Genomic DNA, 15657 nt, shown 5'->3' on the forward strand with positions numbered 1-15657 from the left:
GCATAATTCTTTGAAGTTAGTTAATGAGCTGCTTGCAAATGGGAAGACGTAAATTACTGAGAGCACTTCCAGCAGGAACCCAAGGAGCTGATGATTCACTCATCATTTAATATTGTTGACTCTAATCTAGCCAATAATATATAACATCTGTCCCAGTAAAGTATGCAGATGACACAATGTCTGCTGGTGTGCAGTAGCAGACTCCTCAGTGAGGAAACTGCTGCGGCTGGTTTCCTGCAGGTTTGTCTTGGGCTTGACCGACTGTCAAGCGTGAGAGCTAGCCCTCGTAGCCAGGCTTTTCATGTGGCTGTGGCATCAACAGGGCACCTTCCCATGGGGATTCCCGCCTGTCTTCAAAGTGGACAGCTAATGTTGCCGCTGCCACAGAAGCAGCAATTTCAGGGTCTCTCCTGTAATGACACCTGTAAGAAATTAGTCATCCCTGGGACTTCTTTCTCTGCCCGAAGGTTGGCTTGATCTGGAAGCATTGGGTTATGAAGGGAGAGGGCTGCACATATGCAGAGGAATGGTAGCTGCGTTGCCCGAAGAGCCAGCATGGCAGGGATGGGCGCGTGAGGCCGGTGCTTGACCGTGGCATCCCCTTTCCGTGCCTCCTCATCCAAACGGATGTGAGAGGCTCACAGCAGCTCAAAGAAGGATTACAGAAATGATGCAGGTGCTGGTAAACATGGCTAATGGTGGTTCTTAATGGCTTAAGAACTCAGCATGTTTCACTTGGTGAGGAAGGTCGTGAAGCAACACCTCTTGTGTGCGAGTGGTTACGGCTCAGGGAGGACTAAACACCTCTGGGTAGTTACACGGTAATCAAACTCAACCTGGGAGCAAAGCATTAATGAAAGCTCCTGAGCATCATGGCAGCTTCCAGATGTTGTGGATGTGGCTCCTTTGCCGTGAGGCAATGTATGAAGCAGGGGGGTTACCTCAAGACAGAGGGATAATGCTAAATGTTTGTGGGCCACTGTTCCCACCCTCTTCTGTGTTGGTATGGCCTCGCTTTGAGTCCTGAATGCAGGTTTGGGCACCACAATATCAGAAGTACATAAAATTGTTAGAGACTGAGCAAATGAGGGCTACAAAGATGGTGAAGAGTCTAGAGAGGAAGGCATATGAGGAGCAGCTGATGTCCCTTGGTTCATTCAGCCCAGAGCAGAGCAGGCCGAGGGGAGGCCTCATGGCGGCCTGCAGCTCCCTCACGAGGGGAGCGGAGGGGCAGGCGCTGAGCTCTGCTCTCTGGGGACAGCGACAGGACCCGAGGGAACGGCATGGAGCTGGGACAGGGGAGGGTCAGGCTGGGTGTTAGGGAAAGGTTCTGCACCCAGAGCGTGGTCGGGCACGGGGACAGGCTGCCCAGGCTGTGGTCATGGCACCAGCCATGCTGGAATTCAAGAAGTGTTTGGACAGCGCTGTCAGCCATCGGGTCTGGTTTTTTTGGGTGGTCCTGTGTGGAGCCAGGAGTTGGACTCAATGATCCTTGTGTGTCCCTTCCAACTTGGGATATTCTGTGATTCCTCCCTGTACTTGAATTTACTAAGAAGCCCCTCTGCTCTTGGTATCTGTAAACTTAGCGTGTATCTGCTGGTTCAGCATCTTCAGCCATGAGATTGATCGTTGACCTTAAGCCTTGCACAACCTCTTGAGATTGCAGGGTTCAGGCAAGAGAAAGCTCCTGTCTGCTCCCCATTGCTGGAGGGAGCCAGTCCTACAGACTCAGTAGTAAGTCACTGCCATCAGGGCACTGCTGTCACACAGTGGGGTGGGGAATGGTTTTGAACAGCAGCTGCTGACCATCCCATGTTTTTCTTTCCAGGAGAGAGTTCTCAGAGCTGCTGGAGAAGTTTGGCTCCCAGAGCAACACTGGCTCTGCACGGAGCTCACCGGTCCTGCATGGCAGCAGTGAGTACTGGTCACTGGTGGTGGTGCTCGGGGAAAACCGAAACCCCCTTTATCCCTCTGCCAAGAGAGTTTTCTTTATCCCAGTGTTATTTCGAAGGAGTTCTGATTTGATTTGGTTTGGGTTGAAAGAAGTGATGTCCTGTTCTTTTTTGCAAGCATTGAGTGCATCCCCAGGCATGGAGCAGCCAGCACGGCTGGTAGTGCCTGAACAGAGCGAGGCAGTGAGCCAGCATCCACCTTTATTTAGAGAGAATTGAGCTGGGGCCAGAACTGACTTCCAGATACCGAGACTCCACTTTAACATGCAGGGCTGTCAGCAATACCCATCTCTGCAGATGCAGCTTTCTACAGTGCATTTCAAAGCATTTCAACTATCGTTCATTTGATGATCATTATTTTCATTTGCAAAAGGGAAATGCTTAGTGAGACACAGCAAGGTTAACCTAAGCCAGATACCAGAATGTCAAAGCATGTGTGCAGGGGGAAAGACGGTGTCTCTCTGGGTTGGCATCCCAGAAAGCTGCCAGCCCTCCCCCTGTGGCAGAGATACATAGGGCTGGCAGAGGGGTGGCAATCTCATTCTGGATGTGTGCTGAGGATGCTGATGGTGTCCTCTCCACGAATTACATGCTGTTGCCTTTCCCACATGGTTTTTCCCCCAAATGCTAGGAAGCTGGTGACAGCTGTTGAAGGCAGAGCAGAGTGGGAGGATGGTGCTGGAGTGTGCATGCTCTCTGGACTGACTCTGACCTTGCTGTTCAGGTCGATACCTGGAAAGCACGTCCTCAGGCTCCTCCTCGCGCTCCCAGAGCCCGCTGCTGCTGAGCCCGGCCAGCTCCCACGGCCCCTTCATCGGCAACCCAGCGCACACGCCGCACACGCAGTACGTACAGCCGTGCCGGCCAGGCCCCCTTGTGCCGCGGTGTCGTGCCCCAGGAACTGCTGAGACCTGCCCTCAGCAGCCAGCAAGGCAAGGTGCCTGTCGCGCTTTGTCAAAGGCTTGTATCCACCGGGTTTGGTGAGCAGCTAGTAGCCAATTGTTGGGCCCTTTCTGTGCTTGGCTTCCCAATTTTTGTTCTTCATAAAGCAGGGGGTGCCCCTCTAGAATGTGTCCTCTTTAAGGTGTTTGCGTGTGCGGCAAAAAGCGAGGTGTTCCAGACCACTGGTCTGCCAGGAAGATGTCACCAAATGTCTTAACACTGTCTTAGGGAGAAAAACAGTGAATACTGGTTTGAAGGACTGCTTTGTTCATCCTTACCTCTTCTATACCACGGCATCACCACAATGGCTCACTGTTAACGTGTCCGCTCCAGAGTGTCCCCTGTGTGTCCTCATCACAGCGGCAGTTTGCCTGTTCCTGGCAAACCCGCCCCCCAAGAGCTGAAATCTCCCCCTCTGGGACAGTCGGCGCGTGCGGGTGGTGGTCAGCCACACAGCTGCTCCTCTCCCTGCCCTCTGCAACGCGGGCTTCCCACCAGCTGCAGGGACGGTGCCCCCCACCTCCACAGACCACACCACAAGCCGGGTGCCTTTGCGAGGTTACTGGTGCCACCAGAAGGTGACTCAGGAGCACGTTTCCCGTTGCCCTTTGCGTTGGTGTGAGCCGTGGCTGCCTGCAGACACCATGTCTCATGAAGTATGTGTTTTCATGTGGTCATCCAGCCCTTTCATATTTCACAGGGTCAGAGGTTTGGGCAGGCAGAGCTTGTTTTCCACAGAGTCTCGTCTCCAGGGTGCGCGGGGTTGCCCTTTGCAAGAGGGACGACGTGAAGGGTGTTAACGGCACTGGAGCTGGGACCATTCATCCCCAGGGCCCACAGCTTCTCTTCCTTTGCCAGTGTAAACAAGCCAAGTCTCTGCTAAAGAGAATCAGGCCTCACTGCAGAACCAGTAAATCCTCTTGCTAAATATCAGCTCTTTATTAGGGATTTGCAGAGGACAAATATTTGGCACCAGAGGTTTAAGCTGCTTGCACAGAGTGAGAGACCCTTACGGAGGAGAGGCCAGCTCATCTCCTTGGCAGCTGGTTTGGATAAACCAGACATCCTCGCTCCATGGTTAACCCCCTCCGGTGGGGTCCATATTTCTGTTTTTTAATAAGCCTGAGATGCACGGTGCATTAGTGCGTGGCCTGTTGTCGGTGTGGCGGGCATGGGCAGCACACTGCTCTTTCACTGGGGTGCTGAGTGCTGGGGATGGCACCGCTGAGCAGCGCGGGGCGGCTCTGTGCCGGAGATGCCCAGGAATGTTTTTGTGTCTGAAGCTAACAGCCGACACACAGCGGACCAGAAACCACGGATCGCTTGGTGAGTGGCTGCTGTGGAGATAAACTGAAAAGGAGAGATGCCACCTGCACCCGGCTCATAACGAGGAAAAGGCTTAATGACCTTCAGACACAACCGAATCCTTCCCAAATGCCTCCCTGGTGCGGTGCCGCCCAGTCGCTCCCCCAGCCCGCAGGGTGTCAGTGAAATCCCTGTGCCCACAAACTCTTCCTGTAAGTGCCAGCTCTCCCTCCCTGCACAGAGTCGCGTGCCGTCGCCATCTCGGTGCCCTGCTGGGTCCTGCTCAGCAGGCAGCTCCTTGGGGCAGGCTCCGATTTCCTCGCTCTTGCCCCATTGTCAGCACGGCCTTGGCTGGGTGAGGCATTTGTGCCACTGCCATAAAAGTAGATCTCAGTGTGGTAGTTATTGTTATAAAGATGTTTACAGGCTTGATTCTCAGGGCATCTTGCAAGGTTTTGAGTCCAAACCCTGGCTGAGACGTAAAGTCAGCTGTGTACCCTGAGCTTCACTTTGACTTTTGCTATTGGCTATTTAATGGTTGACCAATCTGTAAATTGCTCTCTGGTGATTTAGGCTGGGTTTGGAATGATAACTACATCAGTACTTTTTGTGCTTTTGGTTGTAGAGACAAGGATGCCAAATATATACTAGCTAAGACTTCAGTTTCTTCTTTCTTATTTCCTAAATGAAAACAAGTATTCCCCAACATTTGGGATTAAGCAAGCCAATTATCTTCCTAATGACAAACAATGTCTGCTACGAAACTGTAGTCCTCACCTCCTCCTTCCCAGGCTGGGTGGAAAAAGATATGCAGAGACAAAAAAGACTAGGAGAAATTAGGAAGATCATACAGGGAAGGAAAATCAAGGAGAGATTGCTCAGAGATATGGGAAAATAAACCAGGTTACCTCGAGTCACCTGCTAACATCTCTCCCTTGCAGCTACTCCACTGAATCAGGAATCCAGAGCATTTCTATAGCAAAGTCCTCTGGCTTAGGGCTGACAATCAGTGGTGGATCCAACAGACCTGATGGTCCCATGGTTTACATTCAAGAGCTTATGCCAGACGGTGACTGTTACAAGGTAAGTCAGTGGAGAAACCCCCAGTGACTTTGCAATGGGGACTTCTCCTAGAAGTTGTAGCTCTTCCGAAGCAGCTTTTCTAAGAATAGATGAATAATGCATTATATGGACTAATGAAGATTTTTGTTGCAGGAGAAGGTGTTGGGCAGAGGGATATTCATTTCCAGTGCTCTGACTTTCTCCCTCTTTGTTTAGGATGGTCGGCTCCGACCTGGTGACCAACTAGTTGCTATCAATAGAGATTCCCTGGTGGGCAGCACACTTGAAGAGGCCAGAAAAATCATTACAAAAGCCAAATTCAGGTAGGCATGTAGTGTATTTCCTGTCATCATCACAGTGATGTTGAATCTTAGGCAGAAACCCTTCGTGTCATACCAAAGTTTGGCTTCAGGAAGCATGAGGCATATTAGTTTTGAATGGCGCTTTGAGATGGCTGTGATACGAGGAAATGTTGAATGCCTGGATCATCCTGAAGTGTAATGCAGACCTTCACACTGTCTTCACATACATCCCCTATCACTGCCTAGCAGAGTTCCACAAAAGAGCTGAAGTCCAAACAAGCAACCCAGCTGGTGGTGATCCAGCCATGCTGGTGCAGGATCCATGGCCTTAAGGGAGATTGTCCTGGAGAAAGAACCGTGGACATGAACATTTTGCAAATTTAAGTTATACTTTCTTGGTTAATCAATTGTCCTGTATTTATTGTTCATTTAAGACACGAGGGAAACACAGAAGTGGCCTTTATTCCTGGACGGGGACGGTTACATCCCGGACTGTCAGTTCATAACAACATCCCGTCGCCACCGCCAAAGGCTGTGGGAAATGGTCTGACTTCCTGCAGACTGAAGGTCCACGTGAGGTCCCCAGAGGTAGGCTGAAATTCATGTCTAAGACCACAGACATCAGTCTTGTGATCTTTCTTTGATCAGAAAACTCTGTTTTAGGAACCCCATAGTAGTCTTTCTGGGCTGTGGAAAGTCTGTAGTGTTGATGAATGTAGCCTCATTTTACGGCCAGGTATTTTAAACCTGAAATACTGTTTCTTCTGTCTTGGGTTTGAGACAGCGAAGAATCGGTGGAGGTAAATGACAGGAGTTTCATCTCCAGGGCCTGCATTCAGATGTTTCAGACGTTTCAGGTTAAAAAAAAATAATATCTGTGGATAGCAACCTGCATCTCATTCAACACAGCCATAGGGCTGGAAGGGATCGCAGGAGTCGGTTTGATCTAGTCTCCTACCCAAAGGCAGGAATGACTCTTTGTTCTTAAAGACCTCTGATGAGGATGAATCCGCAGCATTCCTGAGCAGCCCGTGTCTGTTCCTCACCAGCCTAATGATAAGACAGGTTCATTCTTCCTGTGTAGCCTAGCTCTATGTTGTGTTTGCAGAGGCGAGGGCTTGAGCTGTGCGTGGTGAGACAGGATTTAACCACACAACTCCCACAATAATTTAGGCCTGTGATTGGGTTTCGTGCCTTTGTCATTCCTTTCCTGGATTGCTGCAATGCCTGGTGTGTGTTCTGCCCTTTTCCCCATAAGCTTCCATAAGACAAGGCTGGATGGAGTTTCCTTTTGTACAAGCATCATTCCCAAAAGGTTTTTCTTTCCAGGCCCTGTGTAGACACAGACTTGCAGGAATGGCAAGTACATGTTGCCTTTGGGTGTGCCAGGCTGCAGACACATTTATGAAAGTCAGCCTTATCCTATACATATACAGGCTACTCATATGTATGTGAGTAGTATGGAGAGATCGTTCATCATCCAGCAGAAAGGTGTGTTTGTGTAGTGCTGTGTACCTATACGAAATCACACAGCTGACTGAAATTAATTTTTTCCTTTCCTCACTTTGTTGTTGAAAAATTGAACTTCTGTTGAGGTCAGGGCTCCACATCAGGGAAAGCATGTTTAGGTTCCCATGTTACCCATCCATCTGTCCTCAGCACCAGCTCCGTACCTCTCTTTCTGAGATTCCAGCTATGGATGCACTGTCTCAGTGGGCTCAGCTTATCTACACTCTTTTCCCCTCTTACTTGTGCTTCAGCCCGTGACCTGGTACTTAAGAAAGGGTGGGCACCCATCTCTGCTTCCAGTCGTTCTCATTCTGATAATGAGGTGTTTTCGGTAAATAACTCAACTGGCCATGGTCAGAACCAGGAACTCACTGGTGTTTTGGATACAGAGGTTTAGAGAGGGCCTCTATGGATAGAGCTCACAAAGTCAAACTCACCCGAGCTCTCAGAGTAACAGTGAACTCAGGTTTTCTGTCTGCCAGATATCTGGAGCTGGCTCAGGGACAGACCTGCACCCAGAGCTGGGGGAAGTCCCTCGAGAGCCTCTTTTGGCCTGTCCCTAAGCCAGGACGGGGACATGGGGTGCTCTTGCTTCCTGCGGGCCAGTTGGGTTGCTCTCTCCTGATCTCCTGTGCTCTGCTCTATATTTACACCAACAGTTTCTGCTTAGATTCTGTGCCCTTTTGTCTTCTTTTTCTAGAATAGACATGAAAATCATTTTCCTGTGCCTTCTTTGTCACCAGACATTTGCCCACCAGAGCTTACTGTCTCAGGTAAGAGTCTTGCTAGTGGTTCTGTCTGTGTAGGTGGCCAACACGGCTTTGGCTCCTCAGTGCTGAGGATGCTGAAATTAATTTTGATCAGTATTTATACTGCTGTAGTGGAATCTAATGGTGCGATTATGACATTCAACCCACTGGGAGAGAGGGAAGGTGGTTTACTCAGCAGCTAATAATTATGTCTATGTTGGTTTGTACATAATAGCAAAATCCTTTACTAAGGTATTCGGAGGACTGGAAATAGGAAACAGCACTTTTCCCATGCTCAGTGTGTAGTTCATTTGCAGCAGCATCTTTGTCCACGTGCAAAGATCCGGTGAGACTCACATCCAGCAGGTCTTCTTGCGGGTAACGTTCCCGTCTGCTGGGAACGAGGGGACCTTGGAGACACAGTATGGAAAATAGTGAGTTCCTGATAGCTGTACTGTACATGGCAGCCCTGGGCATTGTACAGGCATTAAGGTTGTTCTCAGTTGTTCAAACTGGAAAATTGTTTATAGGTGTCATTGCTTCTGCCTGGAGGATCTTCCTTACCATGTCAGCGAGTCCCCAGCGTGCCTTGGTTTCAGGGAGGCTTTTAGGTGGCCACCACCGACAGCCAGAGCTCCCAGTGATGGGCCCTGAGCCATTGAGGCAATATAGCAATGACCTAATTGCTTCCTGACTTAGCTGAGGGATTTTATTACACTTTTTTTTGGGTTGTTGTTTTAATGTGAGATGCTGGGGAGGCTTTGTGTCGGTGTTGTCATCCATGAAAGCAGACAGCCGGCTTTGAAAGAGCAGCAGCCAGGCTTGGAGCCTGGGCCAGGGACTGCCTGCCGGTGGGTGCCCAGCGGATGCCCTGGATATCCGCGTGCACAGAGCTGACAGCAGAGCCTCGTGGAGCTAATCCTGATTAGCCATGCACTGAAGGGTAACAGCTCTGCCCTTGAACGTGGGGAGCGAAGTGTTGGTGGCCAATGCAGCAGCCCCATTTATTACCTCTTCCTGCTTCCCAGCTGCTGGCATTAGCAGAGCAGATGAATGCCAGGATTAGGGGGATTACGTGTTCGCAGCACCTCGCTGCTGCTTGCTGTGCTCCTGCCCGGCAGCTGAGGAGGGTGACAGGTGCTGGGGTGGGCCAGAGGCGGGCTCATTCAGCAGGACTGGGGTTCCCAGGCTGTAGAGCAGAACCCAGGCAGGGGAAAGGAGTTGATCCTTGGGCCAGTCCTGTGCCACTGGCACAAAGAGTTTGTGGATTGTGCTCGGCTGGTGGCTGCTGGGTGAGCAGAGCTGTCCCGTACCTCCAGAGCCAGCCCTTTTCCCAGGGCACGGCACGGATCGTTATGGACATGACTTAATTGTGGGTTTCCTCCAGGGATGGAGGAGCACAAGTGCCAGGGCATGGCACTGGGAGTTGCGCTCTGCACCGCCGAGCTCTGAGGGCAGTGACAGCAAGGAGGAGCCAGCTGTCAGCAGCTCGTTCTTCCCCTCTTGTAACAGCTTTCAGCCCATGCGGCAGCTGCCCTTCCTCCTCTCATCAAAACCTTGCAGTTGCTCTGGTTGCAGGTTCCCTCTGTGCCTCGCAGTGCACGCAGCTCCTACCCCAATAATTTGCCCCAGCGACTGGGGAGAAGGGTTCAAGGCTTTTTGCAGTCTCAGGGAGGGAAGAAGTCTTGCACCAATGTTTTTTCCACATTGCTCTTAATGCTTCAGTTCTCTATTCCACGGGTGTTGTGAAAGGCCAAGGCTGTATTTTATAAGATGTTGCTACTTGGCTTTCAGTTTTGCTCAATCAGTTAGAGTAGACAGAATAGAAGCAGATTTATGTTTTCTTTTAAATAGATCACCTTAAGTATGGACCCCAAGACCCCAAAAACCTTGTGACTGGAAATTTCTGCAGTGGCCTTTTGGCAGCCCTGGGTCCCCAGGTGAAACACCCTGTTTTAAGCCACGAGGAAGCCCAGTTTCAGCATGGGTTTGTCATTCCCCCAGTGTCCAGTCCTTTCCATGGTGGCCTGGTTTGGGCTTCCAGGAGTGGATTTTAAAAAATCCCGCTCTTTGATTTTGCTCTGCCGCACAGAAATATATTTTACGCAGATATATTCTGCCCCAAATTGTCCTTAGCAGGCACCTCTTTCCTCTACGCAAGTACTCGTCCGTTAACATTTCCTCCTGGCTTTTCAGCGCCCACTTCGGCCCCCAGCCAGGGGGTGGCTGCAGGCAGCAAGCCCAGAGTAGCGCTGGACCCCCACATCCGCCTCAAGGACGGCAAGTTGGAGCTGGTGAGTGGCCTCTTCTCCGTCCCTCCCCCAGGGTGCAGTCTCCTTGCCTTGTTTTTGCTGCGGAAGAGCTGCGGGGCCAACGAGGAAGGCCAGGAGGAGGGAACTGGGGAGCAATGCGCAGTGTGCTCACCAGATGAAGGACCTGGGCGGCTGTGCGCCAGGAGGGGTGGCTGTCTGTTGGGATGTGACAGCCCCTGCTGTGGCTGTGCCCCCACAAAGAGACTGGGACCCCCGGGGGTCTCGCTGCTGGAGCAGCACCTGCAGGCAGCCCGGGGTGCTGGGTCCCGCTGGAGGCCTGAGCCGGGAGCAGGTCGAGACCTTTCCATTTGCCCCAGCGGCTCATTGGGGTGTGGGAGGACTGCGCCAGGTATTAGCATTGGGGTCACTGGGTCACTTGCTTTCTGGAGGGATTATAAAGTGCAAAACTGAATAGAAATAGTCCAAGAGAATCAGCCCGGCTGTTCGCACAGAATAAAGCTACTGCACTTGCTCAGTGCTCTAATCTGCGCGTGGTGTCCTACGCCGAGCAGGGCCTGCTGCCGCCCAGTTCCTCGCCGCGAGGCCAGCGGGGCTGTGCTGGGGACAGCAGGAGCTCCGGCGTGCGGTGCCCTGAGTGCCGACTTCCCTCCGGGCATCACGCTGCTCACGCACTGCAGTTACTTCATCTAATCGTTGAGACAGAGGCATCGCAGCTGAGACCAAGCTGTGTTTGTTACCAAGTCTCGACTCTTCAGCTGAGTTTGCTGGAGGATGCGTCCAGCCTCAGAAACTCCAAAGGGAGAACAGGGTGTAGGGAAACACCCCCATCGTGGCTCGAGGGGCGTTTGGGGGAATCACGGCTCCTCTCACCACCCCTGGGTGCTGCAGGCGGCTCAGAAGCCCCGGGGGCCGCACCGTGTACGTGTGGAGCTGGGGGGGGGGCAGCAGCCCCCCGGCCCCCTGGGTCTGCTCTCGCTGCCGGGGGACCTCGGGCAGAAGAGAGGCCGAAGGCGGCCGCAGCGCTGGGCTCCGGGCAGGGCTTCCAGCTTGTGGAGGAAAATTCACCGCCAGGGCACCGTCCGAGGGCGGGAGCGGAGCTGCCCAGTTGCTCACCCAAAACCCCGGTGAAAGGCAGGGCGCCCGCAGGGGGCCGCGCTCCCCGCCCTGGCTGTGGGGTGCGTGGACCTCCCCCCCCCACACCCCGGGGTGCTGCGGGCTTTTGGGGGGCGCGGGGGAACGCCCCGGCCCCGGCCCGATGCGGGGCACAGGCGGGCGGCTGCTGCCACCCTGCGGCACCTGCCGCGCTCGCCTCCTCCTCGCCAAGCAGCACACGAGCTTGCAAGTTTTCTCCTAAACCTTCCCTTCCCTTCCCTTCCCTTCCCTTCCCTTCCCTTCCCTTCCCTTCCCTTCCCTTCCCTTCCCTTCCCTTCCCTTCCCTTCCCTTCCCTTCCCTTCCCTTCCCTTCCCTTCCCTTCCCTTCCCTTCCCTTCCCTTCCCTTCCCTTCCCTTCCCTTCCCTTCCCTTCCCTTCCCTTCCCTTCCCTTCCCTTCCCTTCCCTTCCCTTCCCTTCCCTTCCCTTCCCTTCCCTTCCCTTCCCTTCCCTTCCCAATTTAAGCTTGCATTTTCTGCCACGGGTATAAAACCAGCTCCTCTTCAGTGGGAGGAGGGTGGGCGCTCGCCATCCCCTTCTAGGGGACTCCAGCGCTGGGAGCAGGCACCACTGCGGGCCTGGGTCGGGGGCGACACGGCCGGGACGGAGGCAGGGGGACCCCTGCGAGGGGGAGCTGCGGGCTCAGCCTACGGCAGCAGGGAGAAAGAGCTCTAGCTTTAGCTTTGGCCCATTCCCAGGTTCTCTGCTGAGCCTGACATTGTCTTTTAAAGCCTTTTCCTTGCTGCCGCTGGCACCAAGTGGCGTTTGCACAGGTTTAGCCACTTCTGTGCAGTGCCCAGGGGCTGAGCTGATAAGTATCAGAAGTCAGCGCATCATGCGTAATAAGAGAGCAAAAGGTGCAGCGAGAGACAAAATGTTTGAATGTCTCCCGTTGCCGCAGGAAATAGTCCGTGAATAGCTTTTATCTCCTCAGTCCCAAGCACGGTGCCTGGGCAGAAAGCAGAGAGGCCGAGCTCCTGGCAGCTGAGCATTGCTGCAGCTCCACAGGCTTTGATAAAGCTCCTGCCCATTTGTAATAGCTGCAAATCTGTTTGCCACCTGTACAAAATGTTCTTGGAGGGCCACGAACGTGTCCCTGGCTTCAGGAACAGGCATTTCTGTGCAGGTGTGGGAAATGAGAGCCTGGAAGTCCAGCCCAAGCCTGCTCCTCCAGGAGGTGATGCCTGGAGAGTCGCTTCCAGGAGAAAGCGTTGCTTTCTACTTCACAGCAGTGCTTTCCCAGCGGTGTTTTTCATGCAGTTATTTTTATTAAACATTCATCGTTCCTGCTGCAGGTTCTGCAGTACCTCGGTTTGGAGGTTACCGAGGAGAAGAAGAGGCAGTTGCGGCAAACTTTGACCACGGACTCGCAGGGGACGGTGGCCTATGGAGGTGAGCAGGCAGCTGCCAGCAGGCTCTTAGCTTTTGTGCAGCTTTGCTGATGGCTGAGGGAGGAGGCAGGCGCCTGCTGAAAGGCAGCAGCTTGGCCAGAAGCTCCCTGCTGGGCACTGCTCACAAGCAGTTAGGAGAAGTCACAAACACCTCGATGCCTCCTCCCATCCTCGGCGCAGGCTGCGTGTGTCCCACGCGGGCTCTCCTCCACACAAAACAAATCCTGATGTTCAGACCTGTCCATTTAATACCCCCCCGCAGTGCTGAAGCCATTGATTTGGATTGTTTTGTTTGAATCAAAAACATGAGAAATGCCAGCAGGCAGGTGGGTGACATGGGTCAGAGAAATGGTGCTTGGGACTGAAATTTTAGAACTCTGAGAACCACCGTGAAAACTGCAGGTATGTGGGGGAGGGGTCGTCTTTTGTTTGTTTGTTGTTTGTTTTGTTATTTAGAAGTACAATTTTTTTCCAATTTGACATTTTTTCACTATTAAAAAAAAAAAAAACACAACAGTCTGGTAAAGGTTATCAGCAACTTAGCAGTAATGGCCTTAAAGTAAAAGAGGATAGATTTAGATTAGATAATTAGGAAGAAATTCTTTCCTATGAGGGTGGTGAGGCACTGGCCCAGGCTGCCCAGAAAAGCTCTGGGTGCCCCATCCCTGGCAGTGCCCAAGGCCAGGCTGGATGGGGCGTTGAGTGACCTGGTCTGGTGGGAGGGGTCCCTGCCCATGGCAGGGGGTTGGAACCAGACGGGCTTTAAGGTCCCTTCCCACCCAAACCGTTCTGTGATTCTGTCATTCTATGAACTTATTTGAGTTTGCTGGGACCATCAAAGAACTGAGAGAAGATTCTTTGGTATCTCTAAACTTGCTCTGCCTGTCAGTTGGGATTTCCCTAAACCTATGGCATTTTCTCCCCCAAAAGCAGTGCTTTTCTCTCCCCTCCCTGCAAAAGCCACCTCTTTCTCGCAGATCTCCTCCAAGCGCTCAGGGACGTGATGCAGGACGAGCTGGATGAGGCCGGCCTGGATTCCAGCTCTGTGCTCTTCACCCAGCATGAGGTGGCCAGTCTGCTGGACACGTCGGCGTTTCACTCCCCGGTGAGTCGGGCTGGCGCTCAGGCGGCCCTGGCTGCACCGTCCCCGGGGGAAGCAGATTTTTGTGGGGCTGTGCAGGGGCGGCTGTGCAGGGTCGCTTAGAACACTACTTTTCTTGATACATAAATACATGGGATTCTAAGGGAAAAGCTGTATTCTCAGGTTCTGATTGTTCTTGAGTTATACAAAGAAGGGATAAGGATCCCTTAATCATTCTTATTATAGGAAATTATGTAAAAGAGTCCGCTGTTTTAATAAAGCAACAACACCACCTATGGGGTGATGTGAAGGAAACAGCCTATGTCACTCAGAGTGATGCAGGTGAATTAGCCATAATTAATCAATCCCAACTAATTTCACTTGGCTCAAAATGAAAATTCACTGTAGCACAGCTGTTCCAGCTATGTCAGGGATCAGAGGCAGAAATTCTGGTGGGTGAGGGGAGGGAATCCTTCAGCTGAATTATTCAGTGTGCCTTTCAATCCTAAAAATGCCAACACCTTTTCCAAGATTAATAGTTATTGGGTATGGAAAGCAGTACACCTGCGATCTAGGCCCATGGTTTTGGTAGCGCACGAGTGGTACTTAACGCTGCCTTCTGCCCTGCAGACCCTCGACTCGCTCAGCTGCAACGGCAGCGAGGAGCTGGAGCAGCTGCAGCTGGAGATGACGGACCTGCGGCAAGAAGTCCGACGGCTAAAGGTGGAGCCTGTCCTCCCAGCAGACCCCTCAACTGGTGCCTTCTGCTGGCACTCTCTGGTCGTATGGGAGGGCTGTGGGGTGGCCTGTCCTTACTGAGGGGTCTCCTCTGTACCAAGCAGGCTCCCACCCACTCCTCTCCTTACCTCCAGCTTTCTCTCAAGCTCAAATGAAAGCTTATAACTTAAAGAGTATGCAGCCACTATTTTTTTTTTACATTGAGGAAGTACATTTAAAGCTGTGACACCTTGTAATGCAAATAATTCAAGCCCATGGCTCATAGAAGCACCTTGCTGCACAGCTGCCAGCATCGTGGCTCGGTGCAGCGGGGACCCCGCGCGCATGCAGGTCGCAGCCCACCAAGTGCGGTAACAGGGCAACAGCACATATGGCTGCTGCTGTCTGTATTGCTCTGGGGGTAGGAGCTAAAAGAGCAGGGCATCTTCTAGAGGATGTCCTGTTGCTTGTTGCTTCTAATCTGGTGACAATATTTTCCCTAGTCTCTCCTGAAAGAGGTGGAAAACAGTAAGAAGTCAATGGAAGATGAGCTTCAGCGGCTGAACCAGGTTAGTGGAGAGCTGGTTGCTGGATGTGTCTCATGATGTTGGTGTTACTTCAACACCCTCAGGCTGTCCCTGACCTGGAAAGGCTGAGCCGTGGGGGCTCTTCCTGCCTGCGTCCCAGCCTCCACTAGGACAGGGGCTGCCGGGGTGGGTTTGGTGCTCGGCGGCCAAGGGGGACGCAGTGCATTCACCACAACTTCTCGCTGCTTCCAGAAAGCCCTGGGCTTCCTCTCCGAGAACCGAACGCTGCACAGCAAGCTGCAGATGGCTGAGGTTGTGCAGAGACAGGCTCACAGCGCAGAGCAGGACTACGAGGAAGTGATCCACTTGCTGGAAGCCGAAATTGCAGAACTGAAGATGCAGCTGGCAGGGAAGAAAGCAAAACATGTGGCCGAAATAGAGGTAATGCAACCCCTGAGTCTGGGAATAAAAGACCAGTGGGAGGGGAAAAAGCCTACCCTGCTGACCCTTCTTCTGGGGGTTCTATCCCCTTCTCCATTTAAAGGAGAAAATGACTATAGCAAATACGTTATTTGTCATGTATGACAACAAGGTCAGCACAGTCTTTGGGTGTGTGTTATAATTTGTACGATTACCACCGGCCATTCCAAGAGGACTGTGGTTTTCTGCTTGTAGAAAATGCCATAAGCTGATGTTG

The 15657-nt window shown here is 52.4% G+C and overlaps 1 protein-coding gene across 8 annotated transcripts in view; it reads left to right on the plus strand.

Annotated features, from left to right (window-relative positions):
- Positions 1 to 15657, plus strand: part of LOC308178469 (syntaxin-binding protein 4-like) — a 56103-nt gene that overhangs the window by 34421 nt on the left and 6025 nt on the right. For all 8 annotated transcript variants that reach the window (XR_013939786.1, XM_080557151.1, XM_080557148.1 and 5 more), the window contains 12 exons: positions 1829 to 1914; positions 2677 to 2797; positions 5141 to 5282; positions 5478 to 5584; positions 5998 to 6151; positions 7773 to 7845; positions 10018 to 10115; positions 12540 to 12636; positions 13613 to 13740; positions 14347 to 14439; positions 14937 to 15002; positions 15213 to 15401. Coding sequence is in view for 7 of the 8 variants with exons in the window: in XM_080557151.1 (XP_080413277.1) it covers positions 1829 to 1914; positions 2677 to 2797; positions 5141 to 5282; positions 5478 to 5584; positions 5998 to 6151; positions 7773 to 7845; positions 10018 to 10115; positions 12540 to 12636; positions 13613 to 13740; positions 14347 to 14439; positions 14937 to 15002; positions 15213 to 15401 (1354 nt within the window). In the remaining variant the exon portion in view is untranslated. The remainder of the gene's footprint in view (positions 1 to 1828; positions 1915 to 2676; positions 2798 to 5140; positions 5283 to 5477; positions 5585 to 5997; positions 6152 to 7772; positions 7846 to 10017; positions 10116 to 12539; positions 12637 to 13612; positions 13741 to 14346; positions 14440 to 14936; positions 15003 to 15212; positions 15402 to 15657) is intronic.

This window comes from Anser brachyrhynchus (genome assembly GCF_964034855.1).
Source record: "Anser brachyrhynchus genome assembly, chromosome: 15".
NCBI classification, from domain to species: domain Eukaryota; kingdom Metazoa; phylum Chordata; class Aves; order Anseriformes; family Anatidae; genus Anser; species Anser brachyrhynchus.